A 19,898-nucleotide genomic window follows, 5' to 3' on the forward strand; every position below is an offset into this window, starting at 1 on the left:
CCTTAAGGAAAGTTCTCTTTTATGCTTCATAAATAGTACAAATGGGTTGGGGTTCAGCTCCATGAGTGAATGCTTACTTAGCATACACAAGGCCCTGGGTTTGGTGCTCAGCACCAAGAAAATAGAGGACAGCAAAAATATATGACTATTGGCAAACACTCCAGAACCCAAACTGAAAAGGCGTACAGACGACCCAGATCTTGAAACCACCACTCAAGATCCGTATTTGAAAAGCAATCGTTTATTAGAACCAATACAAGAGTATGAAAATGGGGGGAAGGGGGGAGGGAAAGATGGCGTCTGAATTGGATGTCAGTTGTAAAAAGACATAAATGTGTTTGTTTTTTAAACCATTTACACTTAAAATGCAAACATACACATATATATATAGACCACTTATACTTTAAAGAAATCAAAAGCAGAAAAAATTTGCTGAAATAAAACCAAGAAATAATCAAAACTCCCCCACAACCAAAAGTCAACAGAGAATTCAATGTCTCACTTCTGTTCAGACACCTGGCAACAAGGTATGACCTGCTTCCTACTCAGAATGGCACACTGCTGAGGAAACCCAGTCTCTAGGGTCTCTGGAAGCTCGTTCTGTGAGAAAGTGGGAACACGGCCAGCAGGCAGGGGCAAGGCAACTGCTTGCAACTACTTGGCAGGACGTGAGGTTGCTCCCCGCATCCAGGACCCCTATTAGGAGCAGAGAACACGGAACAGAACTGGAGTGTGAGCCTCCAAGATACCAGGACCTTGTGCTTTTCATGGGTTACCAATCCAGAGTCAAGGAGGGGGACGAGCTGCGGGCTGGCTGCCTTACCCCTAAATGAGATGGAAAGGGTAAGGCTCTTGAATCCAGAAGTGTGCAAGTGTCCAAGATGCCCTCCCAAACTGTGGCACTGGGAAAGGTGACAGATTCCATACACAGTGAACTGGATGAAGCCTTGAGAACCAATGCTCAATTTTAAATGTTAACACCTGTTTCAAAAAAAAAAAAATCCTAAGTAGCTCTTTTTTGGTGTCCAATGGCAGGTTATGTTGACTGAAAACCATCTGTTTTATTTGAAAAGCAGAGGCTTAGGAGCATGGAGGAGCAGTGATCTCACTGTCCTGGGATCAGTCTGGAAAATGCAACAAACTGCTTTGCTCATGAGACACTCAGTAGTGGTTTTAAGTCCATAGGAACAGGACCTTAATCCAACCTCCAGAGAAAGACATACAGTTTAACATTCCTGCCTCATGATTCCCTAACCAAAGACTCTTGGGTTTCAAACAGCCTTTTCGTGAATGAAGGACACACGCCCTAGTCCTACCCTCCTACCATCCCAAGTCAGTCAGAGCTATCAGACTCCAACATTCACAAAAACATTGTCAACATCTCAACTAGCAGCTTTGATGAGGGGTGGGGGGACAGAAACTTGCCAAGGTCACTAAGTACTTCCAAATCTGGAAACAGCTCGGTGAGGATAAAAAATGTCGAGGCATCCTCCACAGGCAACCCCAAAGGAGTCGTCAGTTCTGATCTGTAATGCCTCACGACATCCCATGAGGTAGGTCAATATTATCACCCCATTTGACAGATGGGGAACTGAGGCATTGGAAGGAAAGACTTGCCCAAGGTCAGCCACTAAGATACAGTAGAGAGGCTGGCAAGATCAGTATCCATTAGAACCTCACTGGGCCCAGACAGGCTGTTGTTCACCTGGAGTCACTTGAAGAGCCTGGCTTAAGACCATCTTAGTGCTATTTTGAAAATTAGGTTGCATTTTAAACACAAAAATTCAGTTAAGTGAACGATTAAGACATTGATTTCTCAGTCTTCTACTGAATAATTCAGGTTCCAAAAATCCAGAAAGCAGCATGGCCCCTAAGCAGGATCAGTAGGCAGGACTGGGCAGTTGAAGTGCGGCAGGCAAACACCTGTCCATGACCCTACTGTCTGCACTCTTCTGTGACACCCAAAGCTCAGTAGCATTTCCAGTCTACCTCATCTCACCCAAGAGCAATGGCGTCTTCACAAACAGCTGTCGGGTACAGTGATGGCTCCTCCTGCTGCCCGAGATTTAACTTCTAACACAGAAGGAAAACAGAAACAAACCACCAAGGTGGACATAAACCAGCTGAGGTCTTCCCCACCCCTTAAAATTCTAGTGGGAAATCATTATTTTCCTATCTTAAAAGTATTGGGGGGGGGTGGGAGAAACCACTGCCAAAGCCGGTTGAGAAACAAATCCTAATGTTCCTGGAATTTGAGAATGCTGCCACACAAGGAAACTATCATTTTAGGAGTTCTTGGAGAATTTCAAAGAGGACATTCCCTTCCTCCCACAGCCTCTACATTGGACAAGAACTTGAAGGATGGTACAGCAGCATACCAGCACAATGCTTCACCATAGGCACGCTAAGACTTTACAACAGATGGAGATTTCCCATGAGGGCTGACTGTACTGGACAAGTCCAGGTGATGGAAATTCAAGGGCTGCGTTTCAGCAATGACAGCTCAGATTCAGCTTGACGGAAAACTCCCGACAAACAAAACACTCTTTGAGCTAAGAATATCGCTAAGTGGTAGAGCACTTGTCTAGAATGTACAAGGCCCTGAGTTCAACAACCCCCCCAACACACACACAAGCCTGAATACAAGCACCCCCTCATAATCCCAGTGCTCTGGAGGCTGAGGCAGGACTATAAGCACTGCGGCCAGTCTGGGCTACTAAAAAGAAAAAAAAAATATATAGGTCTTTAAAAGTGAAATCATCAATTTGAGCCTGGATCAACTATTAGTGTCACACTTGCAATGCCAAGGAACATTGAGAGAGAGAGAGAGAGAAAGAAAGAGAGAGAGAGAGAGAGAGAGATAAAAAGTTCATTGCATTTAATTTGGCCTAATTTCTTGATAATAGTTTCCTATTAGATTTTCCGATTAATACTGATGGCTCTTACCTAGGCTGTGATAATTAGGTTTTGATCTATTGTGACATTAATGATCACAATCAGTTGACTTTGAAATTGTCTTTAATTAATGGCTCCTTCCTTGTCAGCTTTTGCCTCCAGTGCAAGATCTGCCCTTCCTCCACCACTGTGTTTTAACTCCTTCTCTTGTTGACCTCAGAGACAAACAGCATTGGTGGATTGCTTCTTCCCATAAAAAAGATTTTAAAACATATTTCTGACAGGAGCAATAAGAGATGATGTTAGGTAAAATGAGGGCCAAGAGAAAAGGCAAGAGAATGAACTATCAATGAACAAAAGAGATACCATCTTAGACCAAAGTCAGGCTTGATACTCAAGTGGCAATATAAAAATAAGATGAGGTAGATTAAAATTCATAAACTTCAGCATAAGCAAAAAAGAAACAAGAAACTTCACCTTTTAACTTGTAGAAGTTGGCTGAATTCCTGGGAATTCTGACATCCAAGGTCAGTTATCCAGGCAGAGTTAAGATCCTTCCTTTCTGCTCTCAAGTTACCTGAGACCTTCAAGTAGGAAGGCCTCCTGGTGCACCCCCTGGAGGACACGCATTTCTGGGCAGGTTTTTACGTGGGTGACACAGGTGCTGCTTAGGACTGATTCTGGCAGTGCTTGACCCAGAGGTGGACATCCCATCCCCTAAGCTGATTTCTCCAAAAGGGATGAAAAATTGAGGAGTATGAATAACTTGCTAAAATGCCCACAAAGAATAAATATCCAGAAGGACCCAGAACACAGCACCACACGGCACCTGCAATGCAGATGATGCTGTGCACAAGCAAAGTGACCACAGTCATCAGTGTTTTGGCAGAGTCCAAACGAGCTAAAGGTTCTCAATGTTTACTTTATCTGTGTCCTCTTGGTAATGATAGCCATTTCTCAGTTTTATTTTCTGCAATGCTCCCATGGCCAGTTAACTCAGTTAATCCAAGACCATAGTTCTTTTTCATAGATGAACCAGTTAATGGCACCCTTCTACTCCAGGGTTTTTCCTGTGGGAACCCGGGCTTCATGAATGCCCCACCAGCACTCTACACTAAATTGCCCACCCAAGACTTCTCCTTATATACATGTTTGTTCTGCTCCATCAGAAATTATATGCATGTGCAGTATTTATTATACAAAACTGTAACAATCAACTCATCCCACACCACCATTGTCAAAGTTCTCCAAGGGGCAAGGGTGTTGGAACTTTATATCCTGAGCCAAAAATGTTTGTTGAATGAAATCAATACTGATGTATGCTAATGTGGAAGTGTGAACTGGACAACGTAAAGTTGGTGAGTTACCCAGTTCACTCCTGCTTTTGTGTACACCTGGCAAAATACACTTGGCAACATGCTTATTAGAAGGCCAGCCCAGTAAGAAACATCTAGGACTACGCAGGAAGAAAAGAAGGGAAAAGGAAAAGAGAAAAGAAATTCAGCATTAGAAAGATGCTTCTAGCCAGGTGGCGGTGGTGCACGATGCCTTTACTCTCATCACTAAGGAGGCAGATGTCAATCTCTGTGAGAGGTCAGCCTGGTCTACAAAGTGACTTCCAGGACACCCAGGGCTAAACAAAGAAACCCTGCCTCAAAACCCAAAACCAAACAAACAAAAACAAACATAATTTGAGGGGCTGGGGAGGAGATGACTTAGCAATTAAGAACACCAACTACTCTTGCAGAGAACACCCACAGAGTGGCTCACTCCTATCCCAGGGGATATGGTACTCTCCTAGGGAAACAGCCCATCTGCAGACAGAAATCCCATATACATAAAATAAGTAACTTTAAAAAAAAAATGTTCTGAGCTAGGCATGGTATCACATAACTGATATCCTGATACCAAACCAAACCAAACCAAACCAACAAACAAAAAAAACCCCAAAAACAAACAAACAAACAAAAAACCCCTAAATTCAAAGCTGGTCTAAGTAGCCTTTTCTTTATATTCCTTTTGAGATAGGGTCTATGCAGCTCTGGCTGGCCTAGAACTCATTATACAGACCAGGCTGGCTTCCAATTCAGAGATTCAACTCTAAACGCTGGGATTAAAGGTTCGTACCTAAAAACTGGGAGGTGGAAGCAGCAGAAGGATCAAGAATTCAAGGTCAGGCCCGGAGGTGGTGACACACGCCTTTAATCCCAGGATTTAGGAGGCAGAGGCAGGAGGAACTTGGAGGCCCAGCCTCGTCTACAAGAGCTAGTTCCAGGACAGGCTCCAAAGCTACAAAGAAATCCTGTGTCAAAACAAACAAACAAAAGAATTCACAAGTTGGGGCTAGCCTGGTAAACGAAATTTGTCTTTAAAACAACAGAGCCGGGTGGTGGTAGCACACACCTTTAATCCCAGCACTTGGGAGGCAGAGGCAGGCGGATCTCTATGAGTTCCAAGCCAGACAAGAGCTAGCTAGCCCCAGGACAGCTAGGACTGTTACACAAAGAAACCCTGTCTTGAAAAAACAAAAACAACAACAGGCCAAGGTAACTTTTAAATCTCAGGACATAGGAGGCAGAGGTAAGTGGATCATGTGGTTAGGCCAGCCTGCTCTATAGAGTTCCAAGACAGTCAGGGCTACAGAGACCCTGTATTGAAAAAAAGGCAACCAACCTGCCAAACAAACCAACTAAAACCAAACACAGTAACAACAAAATGGAGTGTGTCGGGGTACGGGGCATATAACGATACCAGTTCAGTGGTAGAGCATCTGCTTGGCATGTCTAAGCTAGCCCCAGGTTCAATTCCTAGTACCACAAAACTAGTTCTGAAAGGATTTAACACAGGAAAATTTACTTAGGTGTTAAGGAGTGTTTCACCTTTGGCTGTTCACTCTTTACAGGGAAGAAATCTACAGGAAATTCTTCTGCCCAAAGCTGTCACATTCTCCAGCAGAAACAAGCAAGCTACTTGGCACCAACAAATGCTAGAGGCAGGTGTTTGGCTTCTTCACACCGAGGGCTGAAGACAATACAGTTCTTTATTTCTAGATATAACCAGCAAAAGTACTAAGAAGAAAACAAGAATATTTTGGTAATACTTAGCAAAAAACCATGAACTGAGGACAGAAAAGGCAGGGTAATGTGTATCAACAGTGCTAGGTTCTGTTAAACACCATTAGCTGTCTCAGCAATTATGCACCCTAGGTTTCTCAGGGCCTTCTCTTGATTTTTTTGAATTACAAGGGATTGAACTCTCAACTGTAGCCTTGGTTCTTTTTCCTTTTTATTTTGAGACATGGTCTCATCAAAGGTTCCCAACAGGCCTTGAACATACAACACCCCTGTATCAGTCTGGGGCTGTATGCTTATTCCACCAGGCCTGGCTTCTTAGAAGCAGCCTTAGTACCAAATAGCACTGTTGTTTGGCCCACAGGCTAAGACTTTGCTTTAAAAAATTTGACCACCCCAATTTACAAGTCTACTACCTACTGACTGTCCTTTCCTTCCATCAAGAGACTCAGATCACCTCTGTCCGGTTTTCATCTACCCAGGCATCCTTGGTTGCCTGCATGAAAAACTGCTTTCTAACCACCACTCCCTTTCTCAACCACAGTAAGTACAAAGTCACTGATGCAGCACTTGATCTAGCCTCTAACTCCTTCAGAGAACATGGACTGTAGGGAGAAACCGAGGTATGGGTTTGGTGCCCTTCCCTGACCACATCACCATTCACAGGGTCTTCCTGGCTGACTTAAAGCAAAGCTTCACTGTCTGGTCTGTCACCTCACTACAATAGCTGCCGTCTCAACTGTGCCATATAATTGTTGACATAATTTATACAAGCACACAGAATTCAAGCAGCAGCTAGGCAGGAAAGCAATGTTAACAAAAGCTATGAATGGGTCTACGATTTGCATATCACTTGGCTCATCTGTGGCCTGGAGTTCTCCACCCTCTTCTCTCATCACTATGAATAATAATCCAGAAAAGGCTGGATGCTCCTGCTAGACAGCTATGTTTTAAGAATCAGAAGCAACAACAGGAGCAGCCTCAGTAGCTGATGAAGTCAGCATTTACTCTTCTTTCCTCAGTGTGGAACTAGGTAGGACAAGAGCACTGAGCTCCAAGGTAGGACAAGAGCACTGAGCTCCAAATCCTTCCCCACTCCCAGTCCTGATTCTCCAGCCTCCTCAACTACCACAAGAATGAAGAGGAGGTGAACATTTCTCAAAGGACAGAAATGCAAAGTAAAGCCAGAAAATTTTCTCAATAGAATAGCAAAGCAAGAGTAAACCAAAAAAGAAAGTTTGTTTTGAGAGAAGGTTGTATCAAAAAGCTAGTATCAAGATCTGACACTTTCTGAGATGATAAGTCTTCTATGAAAACACAGTTTTAAAAATAAGATACAACTAAAAGTCTGAGAGCAGAGAAGGCAAAGAACATTAATACTTTGTCATGAGACGGTAAAATTACAGATTAGTACTATTGTGAGCATTTAAAAACTGATACTATGCTAGTAGCTTCTCTATGAATTCACAACTGAAAATAATGGCACGGAAGGGAATGTGAGTCCACTGAGAGGTGAATTTGCTGATGCCGCTTTGGTAACAGGAAGCTTTGGGAGGTCATAGAAACTGGCAGGGTTAGAGGGTGCCCAGCACCTTGGCACAAGCAAGCACCAGGCAATCACTCACACCTACATAAATATAGTCTGAATATGAGGGATGAAAGGAAAGCACACATACAAACCATGCGATACCGACCCACCCGTCTTCCTGCACTGCAGCTCAGACTCCACAGTCATCTTGTCATTTGATGACAAACTCATCCACTGAAAAGGAGCAGAAGCAGGAACAATAACAAGGCCAAAAACGTTTGAGGGCTAAACAGAGTGCCTTGACAGATTTAAATGTAAAGTTTCAAGTTCTCAGAAAGACAGAGTTGTTACAAGAGGGTAAGTGAGAACGGACAGGGGCAGCCCAGAAGAACACACCAAGAACCCTATTATTGTCCTGGCAGAGCTAAATGAAACTGGAAAACATACAAGTAGGCCACTGCTATTGGCTTTCTAAAAGAAGGACAACATCTTTTCCACCTCAGTACGTCAAAACAAAGGCCAGCTGGTCATCAGTACATTCTAATAACAATCAAGAAACTGAAGTCATCACCATTGTAACAAAATCCCCCAGCCTAAAAAGCAACTGGCCTCAAAAATTCATGACTCTAAGGTGATTAAAAAGTAACAGGGGAGCAGAAGGAAAAGATGAGGGTAAAGAAAAAACTGGGAATTACACACAGCATGTAAATGCTTGGTTTCACAGTTTCACTTATGGGTCCAACCGTCAGCTATATTACAAGAGAACCAATACCAACACCTCTCCATGAAGCACAGTGGTGAGCACATACTTTTATGGATGTGTTTAGGATGGAAAGGGAAGGAGAAGGGAGAGGAGGCAGGAAGGTGAACGTGGTATATACAAAGAGAAACGGCAGAGACCACCCTCCTTTAGCTCTTCGAGCTTTCTTTCTCTTTGTTTTCTGCATCTTCTGGATATGCATGCCACGTCAGTCTCTCTTCATAAAATGCTATCACAATTTGTGGACATTTCACATTAGCTTCTTTTGCAAGAACCAGGTCAGCTTCGTCTGTGTCTTTCCTAGAAAGAAAGGACATTAGTGAGACTGAAGATATCTGTCTGAACGTCATTATTTGAATTTAGCTGGCTTGATCTCTTCCTTACACTTTGATCTAAAAGTAAAAGGGATCTTTACAGGGCCGGAGGTATAACAGTGGTGGAGCCTCTGCATTTGATCTTTAACATCAAAAAGTAAACAAGAAAGAAAAAGCTGAAGAGACAGCTGCTCTTACAGGACCCAGGTTCAGTGCCTAGCACTCACACAGTGGATCACGACTGTCTCTCCCTTTAGCTCAAGGGGATCCAACACCCCAGAGGCTAGAGTTGGCTCAGCATTTAAGAATACACACTACTGTTCACTTGGGAGGCAGGGGCAGATGAATCTCTGAGTTTGAAGCCAGCTAGGTTTACTGTGAAGGACCCAGGCTCAGTTCCCAGTTCCCATCAACTACATGGCAGCTCACAATGGACTGTAATGTCAGTCCCAGGGGTTCCGGAGCCCTTTTCTGGCTTCTGTAGGCACTGTACACAGATGGTACACATACATACATATTTAAGCAAAATACACATACACATAAAATAAAATGAAACAAAAATTTTAAAAAGAAAAGGGGATGGAGGGGAAAGGAAAAGAACAGGGGAGAGAAAAAAAGCCAGTCAGGCATGCCTGTAATCCTGCAACTCCAGCCCTGGGGAGATAGAGACAGAATGAGTTCAACATCCTAGACTATACACTGAAGTCAAGGTCAGCCTGGGCTACATTAGACCCTGTCAGAAAAGGAGGGAGAAAGGAAAAGGAAGTACTCCACTTTCTTCTAGAAGTTACTATCATTGATAAAGTAATTTGTGCTTTATTCAGCCATTAATCTTAACGTCCTTTGTTTAAATTAATTTCTCTTTTAGCCATCTCTGTGATCCTAGCACTCAGAGATGGGAATAAGCTTTACCCAGCCCCTTATCCCATGGAAACAATTCAGTTCTATGCAAACAGATGTTTAGGAAATGGCTACAAATATTTTACCCAAAATTTATTTTTCTGATATGCAGGTATATGAAACAATAATAACAAAGCCTGACAATATCGCAAACCCATTCTGAACCATAATCCCTACTTAATATTGACAGTGACAGTGGTGTTAGTTAAGAATTAGACTTAGGGGGGGTTGGAGAAATGGCTCAGAGGTTAAGAGCATTGCCTGCTCTTCCAAAGGTCCTGAGTTCAATTCCCGGCAACCACATGGTGGCTCACAACCATCTGTAATGAGATCTGGTGCCTTCTTCTGGCCAGCAGGCATACACACAGACAGAATATTGTATACATAATAAATAAATAAATAAAAAATAAATATTAAAAAAAAAAAAAAGAATTAGACTTAGGAATTCTCAGTTTTACATTCTTTCTTCATAACAAAGGAACACAACTGTAGAGTGAGGCCGTCCTCTCTCACCATTTCATTAAGAACATTAAGTCACCGCAGGAGTCTGTTGCCCCAATGATCTTTTCTGGTTCCAGTCCTCTCTCAAAGCCCCGAGCGATATCATTGCCCTGCTATAAATAGAACAGGAGAGATTAGAGCTTGTACAAAGAATAAAAACAAAAAAGGGTTTCTCAGAACAACAAGTCACAGCCTTTGTTAGTATCATCTGTACCATCAATTCAGAAAAATTCTGAATTCTGAAAGAACTCAAGAAACATAATACTAGATCAACCAGTAGTAGCAATGTCAAGAGATATTTCTACAAGAAGATGCAGTGTCTTTCCTGGGATTCCTTGCAATGACCAAAGAGGGCCTGAAGTCTAGAAAGTCCTAGAGTCTCTGGAGAACCATCTGGTCAGTCCTGTTATCCTAACCCTTAGGATCTCTTCAGTACTGCAGGCTGATCTCTCTGTTCTTGTTCCTGAGACACCTAAGCCCATTCTTACTCTCTTAACTTCAGGTATGCTTTCTCAACCATAACCTTTTAGACTTATTTATCTTAATAGCGACCAACTGTTTTCATATTCCAGTCCTCTATATTATTAAAAAAAAAAAACAGGCAAGAAGAATGCAAGACCAATACTCTGAAAAGGGAAAATTTCAAAGGTCATAAACACTAGTTTGCATATACTTGGCAGGAGAGCCCCTGGTCTGCTCAGTCCTTTGTACCACAGACACACTGTTAGCATTAACTGGGATTGGACTTAGACTTGAGATACTGAAAACTCACTCATCAGCAACACACACACACACACACACACACACACACACACACAAAAACCTTAAGATATTTCAAACGAACCAAATCTTGGGTGTGTGATTTCCTAACATCTCTCAGATCGTCTTATTTTCCTTTGAGATCAAAAGCAGCCATCAAAAGATGGCTCAGTGGGCAAAGGGGCTTGCAGGCAAGTCTAAGAACCCGAGTTTGGTCTCTGGGACTCACATGGTGGATGGAAAAGTACCCAACTCCCACATGTTCCTGGACCTCCTGGTACATGATGCCCCCCGACCCATTGAACAAATAAATGAAAAATTTTAAATAGAAACACAAAAAGTTTGCGCAGTCCTGGTGGTCCCCAAAGATACCAGAAGCCACAACAGGAAAGAAATTCTCGTCATAGATCAATGGGTACTGTATCACAGATACTGACTTTTTAAGACACAGACTCTTTGGGGCGCTTAAGGGGGACAGGTTCCCAGATGCAAACACAGTTGCTCACAGCTGGAATGCTGGCACTGGGACTAAGTCATCCATCATTACTGGTGGCTGGAAACAGCCTGTTACAGGAGGAGGGAAATGGAGAAAGAATGTTCAAGCCGCTGAAAGGAGCCAAGGCAAGGCAAACACTGAAATCATCACAGGCAGTAATCTTAAATCAGGTATAAAACCAGCTAGGAAATCTCTTCTGCAGTGGTCTAAAGAAATGTAATCTCCTCCATACCTTAAAAACACTTGGCTACTACCTATCATGCCAGCTGTCTACCTGACAGCTGCTAGGATGCTGAGAACGCTACCAGGGGCCCCAGACAACTGATGTGAAGGATGTGTGGAGGTTGTTTTCAAGGTCAGCAGCTCCAGAACTAGACAGACATGAAGTCCTCTGAAGTGGCTGGGACTCTAAGCCAGATTACTGAATTGAAGAACTGTTTACTGACTCACACAAATACACAGCTAAAAGTCTTTAATTGTGTTGTTTCTGCTATATCAACCTGACTAGAAAAGAACCAAATGACACAAGCCAGAATACAAGGGCTAATGAATGAATGAATGAATGAATGAATGAACGAATGAATGGCTTAGTCAATAAAGGTGCCTGCTCTAAGCCTACAGACCAGACTAATCTGGTGAAAAGAAGATAACTGACTTTCCCAAGTTTTTTCTCCACCCACCACACATGTGTAGTGGTATACATGCTCATACACACATGCAAAAAATAATTTTTTTTTTCCGAGACAGGATTTCTCTGTAGTTTTGGAGCCTGTCCTGGAACTAGCTCTTATAGACCAGGCTGGCCTCAAACTCACAGCAATCCGCCTGCCTCTGCCTCCCGAGTGCTAAGATTAAAGGCACCACCACCGCCTGGCGCAAAAAAATAAAATGTATTAAAATATGTAAATAAAATTTAAAGCCGGGCGGTGGTGGCACACACCTTTAATCCCAGCACTCAGGAGGCAGAGGCAGGTGGATCTTTGTGAGTTTGAGGCCAGTCTGGTCTACAAGAGCTAGTTCCAGGACGGGCTCCAAAGCTACAAAGAAACCCTGTCTTGAAAAACCAAAATAAAATAAAATAAAATTTAAAAAGGGCACAGGGAAATTTGAGAGGCAAAGATAGACAGAGACTGAGGTCAGCATGGTCTGCACAGTGAGTTTTAGGCCAGGACTACATAGTGAGCCCCTACCTCAAAAAACAAACAAAATTTAAAGAACTGAAAACATCAAGTCCTATTCCCTTAGAAAATGGAAACTGTTTAAATTCTTTATCAATATAGTTTATGATAACGATATTCAGACCTTTCCAGAATCTGGCATAAGGTTACAGCCAGGCATACTATCCCACACCTTTAATCCCAGTGCTCAGGAGGATCTCTGAGTTACAGGTCAGCCTGGTCTACATAGCAGGCTCCAGGACTACATAGAGAGACCCTGTCTCAAATAAACAAATAAATGGTTATGAAAATAAAATTAACCAGAGAAAGGAGCCAGACAGAAAAAGCCCCCAGTCTGAGGCCAAGACTGAGGCCAAACCTTTATAGAACCCCAAAGCCTCAGTCCTTCCACAGAATTCTCAATTTCATCTTGGATACTGGAGATTTTTTAAATACCCACTGGGTGTCTTTAAGGTGTAGTCAGAGTCAAGAGTAACAGTATAGACAAATGAGCGTACAAGTATAATGCAGATAAACAGGGACTTGATGTAGGGATGCTACACAGACTTATACTTCTATTGTATTAAATTTTAGGCGTATGATATATTCTTCATCACCTTGAAATAAAACGTAAAGAGGCAAAGCTGAGGGGTAGAGTGGTATAACAAATGTGTTACACCACAAAGCAAAGATACAGAAGAAGAAAAAAGAGGCAATATGGTGTTTATATTACTATAGAAAGATAAAAGCAACTGAGTCAAGCCAAACTTCAGAATTAATTTCCAACCAAACTAACCGCAAACAGACACAAAAGATGGTTTTCTCTTCTTTCTTTCTTTCTTTCTTTTTTTGACTTTTGAGATGGGGTTTTTGTTGTGGAACTCACTCTGTAGACCAGGCTGACATCAGACTCATTGAGATCTGCCCGCCTTGGCCTCCTGAGTTAGGGATTAAAGGCATGGGCCATCACTGCCCAGTTCTGTTTGTATTTTTAATAAAGTAAAAATTTATTACTCTTCTTCTTATTGGTGTGTTCAGGTAGGTAGGTGCCCATGGAGGTCAAAGGCCAAGTTTTTAGGAGTCAATTTTCTCATTCCAAATATGAGGATTTGAACGCAGGCTGTCCAGGTTTGGAATAGGCACCTTTACTCCTGAGCCATCTCCTTAGCTACTTTTCTTTCTTTAAAAAGAAAAAAAAAAATTAAGAGTCTTCCTTTTGGTGCTAGAGAGTTGCTAAGAGAGTTTGTTGTTCTTCTAGACTCAGAAGTTTGGTTCCCAACACTCACTTCAGGGAGCTCGCAAATGCCTGTAACTCTAGCTGCAATACCTTCCTCTGGCCTCCTCAGCACCCACAGATACACACACACAAACATTTCAATTCATGAAGGAGACAGTTTTACATTAGTTTTGACGCTTTAGTCAGAAACAGTACTACACCAGCTCTCCCTTGCCAGAAGGGGTCACTGTAGTAAACCAGTATACTTCCTTGGAAGCTTTTGTTCAATATACCTTGCAGGTCTGCCCTTAGAAGGAAACAAAAACCTAACCCCTCTTTGCATAGCAGGAGCAAAAGGATAGTAGTGAGAGGTGGGAAAAACTTACCTCTCTCTTTTTTTTAGATTTTATATCATCAGCACTGTTAGAGAAACTGGATTTCCTTTTGTTTCCTTCTGACTTCTCTCTGGGTTTGTTGTTTTCACCCTCCTTCATCTTCTTATACTTTTTCATAAACTCAGAAATTAGTTCAGGACAATCCAAATTCTTCTCAGGTTCCCAAGTATTGTGCTCCCTGAACAATAACAATAAAGACAAAAGAAAACGACTGAGGGATGATGGTAAGGCCCTATTTTATTTATTTTCTGGTTTTTTAAGACAGAATCTCTCTGTGTAACAGTCCTAGGTGTCCTGGAACTCATTTTGTAAACCAGGCTGGCCTTGAACTCACTGAGATTCTTTGCCCTCCACCTCCCAAGCGCTGCGATTAAAGGTGTGAACCACCACCACCCAGCATATCTCTCTCTCTCTCTCTCTCTCTCTCTCTCTCTCTCTCTCTCTCTCGTTTAGATAATGCTCTATTTTTACACACTTACCATCTCTGCAGAACTTAAGACTGACAAGTGCTAGCAAGTTACAGCCTCAGCCTTTTTCAATGCTAATCTTATTTTAAAGAGGACATGTAATAAAGATCTAACAAGAGGTTTGGGGTATATGCATATAGTTCAGCTGTAAGGTACTTGCCTAGCACATGTAATGCCGATCCCCAGCTCTGCAGAGAGAAAAAAAACCAACAAATTTCATCTTATTTCACGGAAGAAACTTGGGGAAAATATGTTCACACAAAGTTGTGTGAAGAATCATGGCTGCTAGGATTGGTGGCACCCACCTTTAATCCTAGCACCTGGGAGGCTGAGGCAGGCAGATCCCAGAGTTCGAGGCCAGCCTAGTCTATAAAGTGAGTTTCAGGACAACCAGGGCTACACAGAGAAACCCTATCTTATGGTCCAGGGGAATAATTATTAAATTATTACAGCAGCAGTGTTATTTTTAGGACTGGGAAATCAAACCCAAACCTGAATTTTATGTCAATTCTTAACCCTGTAGCAACATTTTAATAGTCCAAACAAACAAATGCTCATCAACAAGACGTAGTGCAACTGTATAAGAGAACAGTATCCAGCAACAGAAAGAAACTAAATACAACCTAAGAAAATATCTAACACCACAGACTAAGTTAAAAAAAAGAAAAGAACAGACACAAGAAAAGATATGCTTTCTTTTGGGTTTTCTGACAAGTCCTGTATATTTTAGAGACATGCAGTAGATTAGACTGAGGAAATGCTCTACAATGGGAATGTTGTAACAGTCTCACAGATCTACAAACGTTGACCAGAAGACCAAAACCAAACAAACAACTGAGCCAGGTACAGGGTGGACACATTTAATTCCAGCACTCAAGAGGCCAGGGTTAACAGAGAAATCCTGTCTTACTTATCTCAAAAATAAAACAGAAAACATCAAATTGTACAATTTCAGCCAGTGTTGAACAGGCTGGCATCAAACTCAAGAGAACTGCCTGTTTCTGCCTCCTTAGTGCTGGGACTAAAGGTGTGCACACCAGGTGTGGGTGATACTCTCATGGTACATAAATTACACCATAATAAACTTTTTAAAAACTTCCAATTTTGGGGCTGGAGAGATGGCTGAGTGGTTAAGAGTGCTTAACCTTGCTCTTGCAGAGGACCTGAACATCTGTAACTCCAGTTATAGGGAATCTAGTGCCTTCTGAGGCACCTGTACAGCATTCACACCCCTCACAGACAGGCAGGCAGGCAGGCAGGTACACACAATTGAAAAATAAAACAAAAACAACAACAAGCAGACCCAGTTTATAAAGTGGGCAAATAGCTCAGTGGTAAGCATGTTTGTTCCAGTCATAGTCAGGCTCATGGGTTCAATCCATCGCACAGCTTCCCAACAAAAAAACCCTAAATTTAACTGCTTAATTAAGTGCCAAAAGAGTGTGATTTTATACAGACATCAGGTGCCTGTAGAAAGAGGTTAACTTAATAAAGTTACATACCTCCAATTTCTATTGTGGTAGATGTTACTCTAGCAAGTAAGAGGTGGAATGCATTAATTCAAATGTGATACTCAAGTCTCCTGTCAACAAGTTGTCTGTGTGTGTGCGCGCACACATATGCAAGGGTGCACATACCGATACACAAAATCTGAAACAGTATGATCAAACAAAACAGGAAGCCCTATGATGTAGAAAAAAAGTTTTTGGGAGAAAAGGGTCTCATATAGACCAGGCTGGCCTCAAACTATGTTGTAGTCAAGGATAACTTTGAACTTCTCCCCTCCTGAACACTGGGTTCACAGGCACGTGGCACCACACCTCTATGTGGCACCAGGCCCAGCTCAGGGCTCTAGCTATCTCAAGCAAACACTCTACTGAGAGATATTCCCAGCCTTCTCTATGGGTTTCTATTTATTTTATTATTTTTTTTTTTCATTTAACCCAGGGTCTCTGGCTGTCTTGGAACTTGCTAGGTAGACCAGGATGGCCTCTAATAGATTCAACTGTCTCTGCTGAGATTAGGGGTGTGCACTGTCACACGCACACATCCCCTGAATTTTTAAAGACAGTCTTACAATGTAGTCCAAGATCGTTTTGAACTCTCGGCAGTTCTCCTGACTCAGCCTTCCAAATAGATTATAGGAAAGAACCAACATGTGTGTTTCAGTTTTGATATTCTCAAGGTTGTCCTCTGTATTTTCTATTTATAGCATGGGTTCTAGAAAGTTAAAACTACAACAATCTTGTGAAATTACAGCAAGAAAACTATCACCCCTTTCCCTACCCAGAGACATAATTCTTCGGTTAGACAGAAAATACAAGTTAGTTTTTATTTGAGACACACCTGTAACCTGTAATGAATCACAGAAGCAAAAAAATAAGTCTGTAAGCCATACAGGCAGCATCTGTAACCTGCCCTCAGCTTGACAAAAGTTGCTAAAACGAAACCTTGGGTTCAAAGGCTGAGTGGTGTTAGCTAGTGACATTTCTGTGGGAAAGATTCTACTGGGGCAGTTTGTGTGACATTTCTGATTGAGAATTTGCGGAAGTGGCTGGGCAGTGGTGGTGCACGCCTTTAATCCCAGCATTCGGGAGGCAGAGGCAGGTGGATCTCTGTTTGAGTTCGAGGTCAGCCTGGTCTGAGCTAGTTCCAGGACAGGCTCCAAAGCCACAGAGAAACCCTGTCTCGGAAAACCAAAAAAATAACAGGAAGCTGGAGAAGAGGCTCAGTGACTTAGAGCACTTGTTCTTGTAGCGGGCCTGGATATGATTCCCAATGTCTATGTGGTAGCTTAAAATCATTATTTTTATTATTTTATGTGCATTGAATTTTGTCTACATGTACGTCTGAGTGAGGGTCTCGGGTCTTGGAGTTACAGACAGCTGTGAGCTGCCATGTGGGTGCCGGGATTTGAAGCTGGAAGAGCAGTCAGTGCTCTTTAACCATGGAGCCATCTCCCCAGCCCTGTTCCAGGGGTTCTGATTCCCTCCTCTGATGAGGCATGTACAATATACAAGCTATACATATAGACATTCAGGCAAAGAATTCATACACATAAGTCTTTTCTTGTTGTTTTTGTTTGTTTTGTTTTGTTTTTAGAGACAGTGTTTCTCTGTGTAGTTTTGGAGCCTGTCCTAGAACAAGACCAGCCTGGCCTTGAACTCACAGAGAGTCCACCTGTCTCTCTCTGCTTCCTGAGTGCTGGGATTAAAGGCATTCGCCACCAATGCTGTGCTTTAACATATTTTCTAAGAAGCACACCAACACATCAATCCACCAAAATTTTTTTGGGGGGAGGGGCACAGCCTGGTTTATCCAGTAGTGCGGTGCTAGGGATCAAATCCATAGTTTAGTATATGCTAGGCATGCACTCCACCAACTAAGACAAATTCCTAGTTTCTACGGCTAACCTTGTACTTGAATAACAAAGTCTTATCACAACAGTTTAGATATGGATGGTACCATGGTACATAGCTAGGTATTCTCTTGCAGACAATGCTCAGAAGACAAAAAAATTAATTCTACCCTTTTATGAAACCCCAGGCATTTGCTCCTTAAAAAGATTTTATTTGCTGGGTGTAGTGGCACGGACCTTTGATTTCCAGCACTCTGGAGGTTGAGACAGGCAGATATCTAAGTTTGAGGCTAGCCTGGTCTATCAAGAGAGCTCCATGGGCAGCCAGAGATACATAGTGAGACCCTGTCTTGAAAAAAAAAACCAACCAAACAAACAAAATAAAAATATTTTATTTAAATTCTTTCACTAAATGTAAAAATGAGGCCACTGTGAGCTGTGGTACAAGGGCAATGGGAACCTAACTGTAGTCCTCTGAAAGAGCAAGGAGCACTTATAACTACTGAGCCAAGTCTCCAGTCCCAATCCCAGGCATTTATTTGTGACATTCTTAATATATCTACCCTAGTTTTGTCTTTCACCTCTGCTCTGTACCTCTGTTAAGTACCAAAAGTTCACACTGTTTTAAGCCTCTTCAAACATACAAGTATTTCTAGTGTCAATTCAGCCATAAGACTATTTAAGTCAGTGTATTTAAATGATAAGTATTATTTCTATGGCTTTATAAGTATGTCCTATCTCTCACTCACAGCCCATGGTTTTCATACTTGATAAGTAGTGCTGCTATTCCTCTCTAGAAATACGGTGATGGAGCAGCGCTCAGGGCGGAGCTCGGCTGGGAAGAATCCTTGCTACAGACACAAAGTGCTACAACATCCAGTGTGGTAGCCCAGAATCCTAGTACTGCACTTCATCTGTGGGCATCATAGGTTAGTCTGGGCTATGAGACCTGGTATAAAAATAGTACTCTGTGTTATACATGAATATATGCCCAGTGATCCATATGAAAAAAATGCTAAATAATATAATGAAATAACTTTCACTAGGTCCTGAAGGGTCCTAACTTTAAAGGACTGGGAAACATTGACTCTTTTAGCAAATTTAGTTATACCCATTGTTTTTGTTGCGTTTTATTTCTATGTTTGTTTTTTGTGGTATTGAGAATAAAACACAGCTAGATAGTGGCCCACGCCTTTAATCCCAGGACTTGGGAGGCAGAGGCAGGCGTTTCTCTGTGAGTTCCAGGACAGCCTGGTCTACAAAGCAAGTTCCAGGGCAGCCAAGGCTGTTACACAGTGAAATCCTGCCTCAAGAAATCAATCAGTCAAATAAACAAAAAACTAAGAGAACAAAATCCAATGCCTCACATACACCAGGCAAACACTGTTTTACTGAGCTATAGATCCTCTCCTGAAGCCCTACACTTTAAAGCTGTGATGTCAGGTTTTGGAATTGGCTCAGTAAGTAAATACACTTGCTATCCAAGCCTGAAAATCTGAGTTCGATCCCCAGAACTCACATAAAAAGCTGGATGAGCTGGTGTTCCTACTGCAAGATGGGAGGCAAAGACAAAACTGAAGGCTACAGGCCAGCCAGGTTCAGATATCCTGCATACAACCAAAGCAAGAACTTGACTGTCCCTTACAGATTAAAAATAAGAACAAAACAATCTTTTAGTATGTATGTACATGTATATGTATTAGGTATACATTCCTGCTTGTTTGCATGTGAGTGTGGGTGTGCAGAACTGGAGGTCAGAGATCCCTCAGTTGTTGGTCCTCGTAGCACAATTAATAAAACCCAGAGACAAATATTGGGGTTCAACCTAAAGGTCAGAAGAGTAAAACAGCCAGCCACTGGCTCTTACCTCTGGTGATCCCGCCTCCAGGAATCTCAGAATGAGACTATGAGTGAGAGCTGTCTCCTCCCGTCTTATATTCCTCTCTAAAGCTGGGATTAAAGGCGTGCACTACCACTAGGTTTCTATGGCAAACTAGTGTGGCTACTGGGATTAAAGGTGTGTGTCACCAATGCCTGATCTGTAAGGCTGATCAGTGCGGCTCTTTTACTCTCTGAACTTC

The 19,898-nt window shown here is 42.3% G+C and overlaps 1 protein-coding gene across 4 annotated transcripts in view; it reads right to left on the minus strand.

Moving 5' to 3' along the window:
* Positions 1-225: 225 nt before the first annotated feature.
* Positions 226-19,898, minus strand: part of Cbx5 (chromobox 5) — a 41,953-nt gene continuing 22,280 nt past the window's right edge. For all 4 annotated transcript variants that reach the window (XM_048449699.3, XM_048449700.3, XM_085678681.2 and 1 more), the window contains exons 3-5: positions 13,984-14,170; positions 9,982-10,082; positions 226-8,554 (exon numbers count right to left, since the gene is read on the minus strand). In XM_048449699.3, the coding sequence (XP_048305656.1) occupies positions 8,404-8,554; positions 9,982-10,082; positions 13,984-14,170 (439 nt within the window). In that variant the 3' untranslated portion in view covers positions 226-8,403. The remainder of the gene's footprint in view (positions 8,555-9,981; positions 10,083-13,983; positions 14,171-19,898) is intronic.

Source organism: Myodes glareolus, chromosome 19 (assembly GCF_982192425.1).
Source record: "Myodes glareolus chromosome 19, mMyoGla1.1, whole genome shotgun sequence".
NCBI classification, from domain to species: domain Eukaryota; kingdom Metazoa; phylum Chordata; class Mammalia; order Rodentia; family Cricetidae; genus Myodes; species Myodes glareolus.